Source organism: Sinohyriopsis cumingii, chromosome 10 (genome assembly GCF_028554795.1).
Source record: "Sinohyriopsis cumingii isolate HCF-2022 chromosome 10, ASM2855479v2, whole genome shotgun sequence".
Taxonomy (NCBI): domain Eukaryota; kingdom Metazoa; phylum Mollusca; class Bivalvia; order Unionida; family Unionidae; genus Sinohyriopsis; species Sinohyriopsis cumingii.
Window position 1 is genome coordinate 43,903,322 of NC_142970.1, and position 9,883 is coordinate 43,913,204.

A 9,883-nucleotide genomic window follows, 5' to 3' on the forward strand; every position below is an offset into this window, starting at 1 on the left:
TTCACCATTATTAATTGGCAAACATACTTCCTCACACACTCTGCCGACGACGGTGATAGTTGTCCCTGGTGAACATCTGATGTCTGCTGTGCCGGCCGCACAGGTAACATCAAACACTAGAGAGACCCTCACTCTGCCTTCGAGTGAGATTAATGATATCAATTCCGACCCTGAACTTACGTCAGATATACACGATGTAAGTAATCCTGAGGCCGCATCACCATCTACAATTAATGTTCAGATCGCAAAAAAGAAAATCCGCCGTTCCGAAGTTGCTGACTCTGATTATAGCGGTGTTTGTCCGTTATGTTTCAAAACGGTCACGCATGTCTCGTCTCACTTACTCCGTACTTGCTTAAGCAAGGGCTACAGCACGATGCAGCGTCTTAGATTTTATGAACAAGAACGCCAGCCGCTGAATAAGTGGAAGCACGCGCTAGTAAGTGAATCCTATTTATTACGAAATGTTACAGTTGGTGATAACATGAAAACATACCTTGAGTACAACTTTGTACTAGATTTGATTCAGAACTTCGGAGTTTTGATTTCGCACGACGTTCACAGCACCACAGAGCAACGTAGTGATAATCAATCTACAATAAATTTAGAGAATCCACGAATACCGTCAAATTCCACTGCATTTAAAAGGGTCAAGCCAGGTATGACTGCTTTCGCAGTTGTAAATCCTGGCAGTGCACAACAAACTGCATTAGAGCAACATCGCCAGGTCATGAAATCGCCGTCTTCTTCAGTAACTACAGAATATGTAGATACTCGCATTGGTTTCGTCCAAGAAAAAAACATGCTAGAGCCAGGGCCATCTTCCTTGTTAGACTCAACTGGTCCATCTTTACGTTGCCCAGTACAAGCGTTATCGCGATGTGCACCTTCACCAGTAGCAGGACCTTCAGCTGACTCGAGTGTTCTAGGAGTTAACTTTGATGATACTGAAGACCCCTTATTTGAAGTGTCATTTCTCAATAGTCCAGTACAGGAAAAGAACTCTGTGGACGTTTGCACTCCATCAACCAGCAAGAAGAGGCGAGTGTCCTCTTCGTCTAAAGAGAGTGAAGATATCCCGTTATCAAAGTTAAAGAGAACTGTCGATAATGATTCTTCAGCTGGATCTAGCCTAGTTGTTCATTCATACAATTATACCAAGGTTATCAACAAAAAAACTGATGCAGGCAGGGTTTTACCGCAAGTTCGACCTCGAATCATGCACAATATTGAAAGAGTTCGAGGAACACTTGAGAACGACATTACACGTTAAAAGTAATTTTAGAAAGCAGACCATTGCCAATGTAAACCGGATCTTGTTCCGCCTGGACCAGAAACGGGAAAATGTCGACGCTCTAGCAAATCCAGCTGCTATAAAAGCATAATTTTGCAACCTACCTTCTGAATTAGCTTCCAGTAGTAAAGACAATTACATAAAATCTCTCCATACGTTTCTTTCATTTTGTGAACAGACTGATGCAATTACAAACATGCATCCCAAATTTGTAGAAAAGCTGCCATCCGTCCGCGCTTGCATCAAGAGCATCAGGGCTGGCCTTTCGAAATTAACAAGGAAACGAAAAGCTGCTGCACGTGCCGCGCAATTCAGGGGGAGAAAATTAGTTATTCTTTGAGCAACATTAAAGACTGTGTGGAATCACTGCGATCTTCTTCAGTTCATCTTTTGAAATCACAATGTAAATTGAGCAAACATGATGTATTCACTATGAATACATATTTTAACGCGTTGTTCACCTTGAAAAACGCCCAACGACCGTCGGTGTACGTCAATATGACGCTGCCAGAATTCAGTCGTCCAGTTAAGATCACTATGAATAATGGCATTACTAAGTTCAACGTTGGAATAACTGATCATAAAACAGCTACCCATCAACTAGCGTACATTTCACTACTGGAGTCAGAGTACGAAGAGATACAACAATACGTTAGCAACGTTAGACCTCACCTTGCCAATGCGAGTAGTTCTGCTAACATGTTTTTAAACCGTAACGGTAAACCCATTTTCAATCCCTCGACCGATTTAAGTCGTCGCTTAAAGTGTCAAGGCATGCCTCCTATAACTAGCAGAGATGCGAGGCATGCCTACGAAACGGAGTCAGCGCTTAGATTGTCCGCATCTGAGAGGTCGCGCCTGGTACAGTATCTGGCGCATACACACACCACAGCTGAATCTCACTATGCGGATATAACGAATTCACTTGTTAAAACATCTATCGAGGCAATGCACAAACTCCAGAATATCGATACATTGGAAAGTGAAAAGTCTTCAGAAGACACATCGTCTATCGTGCCAGCAGAAACTTTGCTGGAAAAGGCTCCAAAGCCAGCAAAGAAGAAACAACAAGCAACTCCATCCAAAACAACAAATCCAGTAGAGTCGAAGGAGAGATTTTACAAAATTATCCTTGACAAATTTATGATGACAGCTGACAAGGAATTGCCGTCAAACAATGAATTAAGAAGATGCATTGACGCAACTTCAGGGTGCGAATCGCTTACTAATGAAGATATTAAGCGAATCCGTACCCGTTTGGAATACAAACGCTTGCAGCTGATAGCTGAAGAGGTTGTTGCTTGTTTTCCTCGGTCTCAGCCACAGGAATCGCAAATTCTATATATTCTGGAACGCAAGGGCTGGTTGAACCAACGGACAGTCGACATAATCACCAAGACGTGGAAGCCATGCGAGCGACGGGGACAGACTACCTTACAACAGCAATCCACTAAGGAAAAGATTGACTCTCAGCAGTGGCATTCTTGTGTTATTCGCGACACGGGGAACCCTAGACTCGGACTAGGACCGTACTCAAAACGCGATATAACCAAAGGTGAGATTGTGTGCGATTACCATGGTGATCTGGTATCGCACGAAGAAGGAATGAGGCGGTACGAACAATACAAAGATGATGAAAACCACTTTCTCTACTTTTTTAGCTTCCAAGGGAAAAAGTACGCTATAGAAGGCGTCAAACCTTGCAGTTGTCATAACTTGCCCAAGGAAAAATTACACGGTCGGATGATCAGTCATTCCAAGTCAAACCCAAACCTTATACCTAAGGTAGAAGTATTCGATGGACGCCCGCATTTACTCATGCATGCGAAACATAATATACCTTTAGGTACGCAACTCAAGTTTGATTACGGAGTTTCAAAGGATAAATTATCAAGGGAAGATGGCACTAATTCATTTCTCGACGAATAATTTTCAATGTATTTAATCTGTTTTATTATATACTTCTATTACAGGAATTTTGAAAAATGCAGATCTTTAACCGCGACGTAGTCGAACCAAGACTGGTATGTAAATTGTTTCTAGTACAGCCAAGTGATTAAGACTTAGAAATACAAATAATTTGAAATACAGTTAAAATAGTTTTACCTTTTATAACAATGAATCATTTGATACAGTTTAATTTTGTCCTCTGAATTCGATTGCCTCTAACTCATAGATATTACTGATTTTTTAATATATATTGTTTTAAAGATAACACTTATTTGAAGAAGGCAGTGTTTTCAATTATGTATAATCAAGTATGCTTATGAAGATCATGAATTTTGAACTTTTTGGCTTACAAGAAACATTATGATTTTATTAATTCTGCAACGTTTTATTTAGTCATGTTTATACCTTATATTTGTCTACCTCGCCGTACATTCAGTGATGTTATATATCAGATAGAAGAAATCGGTAATTGTTTCGATATAATTGTAGAAAGATACATAAATAACCAAATGATGCAAAGAGTAAATGAGACTTCGATATGATACAATCTTTCAGGTTTTTAAATAAAAATATAAAATATTGAATAAGTCTAAATAATGTAATATTAATGCGTTATTTAGTAATTATATATAGCTAGTCTAGTTTCTATATTAACTTTTTATCTGAATATAAAACTTATAATATCATTAAAATCTAAATGATTTAAATATTTTGAAATATTTTAAAAAGGGAACAATATATATTTGCTGAGTATTTAGGTTACAACGCGACTTTTCAAACATATCCAACCATATATACAATAATAATAAAATGATAATGTGGCAATGGCGTATCTCGTCCTTTTTGTCATATAACTGACAATGAGCCTAGCTTGCTGTGTAATCAGTCAAGTTATATCAGGGCGAGAAAGGTTTGGCAATTGTTTAAAGAGAATGGCAATCATATGCTAAGAGTTGCCTACGCCATTGCCTATTTTCCTCGCGTGCTAACCACCGAAAATCAACTGACTATTTTCGTAAAATGTAAGGGTTGGTACACGAAAAGTGCACTTAGTGATATTCAAAACCAACAGACTCTGTCTGAGCGCCGTGGTACGACCAACCTTCGCCAGGCCGATGAGAAGAAGAAATGGACTGAGTGAGTGCATTATTTTAAATCCCAAGTCCCGTCTTAGGTAGTATGTTCAATATAAGAAACAATATCATAGTTGGATATGTTTGAAAAGTCGCGTTGTAACTTAAATACTCAGCAAATATATATTGTTCCCTTTTTAAAATATATGCCCAACAATAAAATAAAATGTACATAGGCGATTCCGTAAAATAAACACTCACATAGAATTATAAATTTGAAAAGTCGATTTTTGCGCCGATTGCTCAGCAAATATATTTATTTTTACATTTTTTAAATATATGCCTAAATAAAAATGTCAATATACATACTCGTTTTTTACATGCCAATGACATTAGAGGTCATGTAGTCACGTGATATTGACAATAGACAAATTTCTAATGGTTTTGTACATATAATTTGGACGTATTATATAGAAGTCACTGAATATTTGCAAATAAATATAACGCACACTTAATTCTCAATATATTTATACTGCGAACAACGACTAGAAACCTTTCGGTATCGCAGCAGGGTGGAAAAAACATTTTCAAGTAACGAGCACGTGTCATCGATGGTTTTGTTGGTGTCACATGACTACCAAATTGGCATGTGTTCTCTGCGTAGTGATCCGGTTTTCTTCAAATTGCAGCAACATTTACCGATGCTCGATCGTTGGTTCCACAGTGATCACATTGAATAGTGCTCTCAAAACTCACTTATTTCGACTGCAAGAACAAACTTAAAGACCTAATAATGTTTCCTACCTTAAATATTCTCAGCATGTTTTTTTAAATGTTTTTTAATGTTTTTCGATTTCATGGTGGTGATTTTTGTAATCATATGATTATATGTTTTGTTTTTTTTATCTTATAGGTATTGTCTAATCTTGTAAAGCGATTAGAGCTTCTAAAGATTAGGCACTCGTCGTCCTCGTAATTATTATTATTATTATTATTATTATTGTTATTTTATAATTTTAATTTCTATAAAAATTAAGTGACTTTTACTTATATGTTCATTTTTCCCCCTAGAGCAACACTATAAATGGTGTATGGTTGATACCACGTGATTGTATTCCTCTGATATCATTGACACCTGCTTCGACTATGGTGTTAGCATTGAGTTAAGCAGCGAAGGTGGAGCTAAAGAATGATATATTTGTAAAGTTGCTTTGTGTTCTGATCACTCAGAACATATATTATTTTTTCAATTTTAAAATATATGCCCAACTAAACACTACAATATATCTACTTGTTTCTAAATTGTATCTCTTAGTTGGGCAAATATTTTACAATTGAAAAGACCGATATCTTTCTGAGTATTCAGGTCGATAATCGACTATTCAGTTTCCATATATATACCATCGCGTTTAAATTTCGGATAAAAATGAAACCAAACTATAAAGTATACATTTACCAATGAAATATAAATTAGACAATATTACTTAGAGGTAGAAACTAAACAACACAACATATATGTCTTATTCTATGTTGATGCTATCGGGTGTAAATAACTCAGCAAATTTATCTTTCTTTTTCTATATATGCCTAACCACAAACTAGCATTTCCATAGGCGATTATCTAAGACATATGTGCATAGAATAATATATTTGAAAAGTCGCTTTGTGACCTGATTAATCAGCAAATATATCATTTTTCCATTTTCAAATATATGCTCAATGAAAAAATATGCCATAAATCTACCTAAGAAATTCTACATTAGACAATTTTACTTAAATAGGAAAAAAAAAATAAAAAAATAAAACGTAGATAGCAGGTTCGACTTAGATAAGGCAAAAAGTAAAATCTTAAACTTTGATAGGTGGTTCACTATCGGAGACGGCTTCCTCGTTGCGTGAACCAGGCAACGTTCTGAATTATAATTCAGAACGGCAGACAGTCTCCAACCGTAAACTTTTGTTAATTTATTTTATACATGACTCAATTAGCCAGTATTTAGCGTCTGTACACATTTTCATATACAGACTTTTCTCATATATGTAACGCAAATAAAGTTTAATTCATATACAGTCATTATTTCTAGTTAACATATAACGAGAGTACTAGGAAAACGATCTCTATAATTACCTATGATATGTTATATGCAAGATCAGCTGCAACTATGAAATCGATACGCATGCCATGTACTCATGATATATCATACTTCGAGCAATCGCAAGGCTTGCTTTCTTTATTGTAGTGTATAGTATTTGCTTTGTATGCATATATTAAATATACTATACAAAAAATAAATAAAATATAAATTGGAGTATCATGGTTTTTAATACCTCTTTGCATACATACATACATACATATATACATACATACATGCATACATACATACGTTCCTACCTACATACATACATCCCAAAAACATACATGCATATACACATACACACACATATACATACATACGTACATACATACATACATAATTACATACATACATACACACACACATCCATACATACATACGTACATACATACATACATACATGCATACATTCACCCATACATATATGCATCCATCCATACATACATATATACATATATGTGTATATATATTTATGTGTGCATATACGTGTATGTGTGCAAACATGTATATATGTGTGTATGTATTCATAAACATGTATGTATATATATATATATATATATATATATATATATATATATATATATATATATATATATATATTGTGTACTGAAAGTCGATTAATGTCAAGCTATGTTCCTATCTTTTCCGTATAATCGAAAAATTAACCAAATGACGCATACATACATACATATATACGTTCCTACCTACATACATGCATACGTTCCTACATACATACATAAAAAAACATACATACATACATACATGCATACATACATACATATATACATGCAAATATACATACATACATACATACATACATTCAGCCATACATACATACATACATACATATATACATACATGCATACATGCATATATACATACATACATACATACATACATGCATGCATACATGCATACATACATACATACACACAAAGATACATGCATACATCTATGCGGTCCTACCTACATACATACGTTCCTACATGCATACATCCAAAAAACATACATACATACATACATACAGACATACATACATGCATACATGCATACATACATACATGCATACCTGAATACGTACATATGTGTGCATATATGTGTATGTGTGCAAATATGTATATATGTTTGTATGCATTCATATATATATATATATATATATATATATATATATATATATATATATATATATGTGTATATATATATATATATATATATATATATATATATATATATATATATATATATATATATATATATATAGTGTACTTAAAGTCCATTAATGTCAGGCAATGTTCCTATCTTTTGTGTAAAATCGAAATATTAACTAAATGATACATACATGCATACATACATACATAATTACATAATTAGATACGTTCATACCTACATACATACATACGTTCCGACGTACCATACATACATACATACATACAGTCATACATTCATACATACATTCATTCCATCCATCCATCCATTCATACGTACGTACATACATACATACATACATACATAATTACATAATTACATACGTTCATACCTGCATACATACTTACGTTCCGACGTACCATACATACATACATACATTCATACATTCATACATATATTGATTCCATCCATCCATCCATCCATCCATCCATTCATACGTACGTACGTACATACATACATACATACATACATACATACATACATACATACATACATACATACATGCATGCATACATACATACATACATATGTGTGCAGATATGTGTATGTGTGCATATATGTATATATGTTTGTATATATACATACATACATACATACATACATACATAAATACGTTCATACCTACATGCATACATACGTTCAGAGGTACCAACCTACATACATCCATACATACATACATCCATACATACATACATACATACATACACACATACATATATGCATACATACATACATACATACATACGTTCATGCATACATACATACATACATACATACATACATACATATATACATATATACCTACATACATAAGTACGTACTTACGTACATACATATATACATACATACATAAGTACTTACGTACGTACATACATTCATCATTCATCCATCCATCCATCCAATCATTCCATCCATCCATCCATGCATACATACATACATACATGCATACTTATAAATACATACATACACACGCACACACATACACACATACAAGAAATACCTATAGTAGGAGGACCTTGTAAACCCACATACTTTGGGAGGTCCACATCAAGGAAAGCGTTTATACGCTTTCTTTGTAGCGTTTATACTCTTCCTTTATAGCGCATTGTGTTTGATTTTAGAAGAAAACAAATACCAGGTTCTAGATGTTTTGAAAAACTACATTTTTATTTTGTTGATATGATGTACATTGGGGGGATGACACACATGTGGTAAATGGCATACACTACGGGGACAGAGATTTACACACCTCTAGTTCACTACACTTAAGAGGACTTCGCAAAATTACCTCATCCTTGTCCAAGGGAAAATTTCAGAATTCCGTTTACTTCGTAAATTTTATTTATTTAATTGATCTAGCAGAAGCCATTCCGATGACTATAAATGACCCAGTAAGAGCTAAATATCACTTTTCGTTTTTCAACTTTATGAGACAATTTAAAATTTTAGGGATTTTATGAATCCAAATAAGACAATAAAAACATGCTTTAACAGAGCAATAAATTATGTTGGCAGTAGCATATTTTAAATTTTTTTCAATTTAAGACTATGCATTACTTGAGAAAGGGGAAATCAAAAATGTTAAAAATAAGACAGCTAGAATCGTAACCTATATAAAAATATAGTAACTATTGAAGTTTTATGTCTAGAAATGTAAGGCTGGATAATCATAGATTACAAAAACATTATTTTACACTTTTGTACAAAATGGCATCTGGCTCAAGGCTTCCTTAATTATAATATATCCGATTGCACCAGTTATTAGCGGCATAGTTTATGACGTAAATAGCTTCCAATCAATACAAGCTGGAGTAAGAGTCTTTACTGCAACTTTCGTCATCCGACAGAGAAAAACATTATCTTTCAAGACTCGTTAAAGCGATTTCATTAATAAAAAGGTCAATTAATAATCGTGACAATCATATTCCCAGACACTGTTATTCGGTTGAATGAAATATAATTTTTTTCCTCCTCGACTTAATACAAATTTCGTCTCAAGTAATGAACAAACATTTAAAAAGTATTTAATTCGATCACATCTATATTGATGTTTAATTGAAGAAAGTACACAACACATATTTTTCTCTTGCGAATATTACCTAGAACAAGGCCATGTAATGTTCCAAACCTTACTCCATATAGTAAATTAACTTTAGATATCTTTAATATGGTAATACAATGTTCCAATACGAAATAAGCATTCGTGTATTTAGGTCAATCCAAAT

The 9,883-nt window shown here is 34.0% G+C and overlaps 1 protein-coding gene across 1 annotated transcript; it reads left to right on the forward strand.

The window, feature by feature from the left end:
- The first annotated feature begins 1,792 nt into the window (after positions 1-1,792).
- LOC149789949 (uncharacterized) lies at positions 1,793-3,223 on the forward strand. Its single transcript, XM_089973146.1, has one exon. The coding sequence runs from the start codon at positions 1,793-1,795 to the stop codon at positions 3,221-3,223; it is 1,431 nt and encodes a 476-aa protein (XP_089829272.1).
- The last annotated feature ends 6,660 nt before the right edge of the window (positions 3,224-9,883 follow it).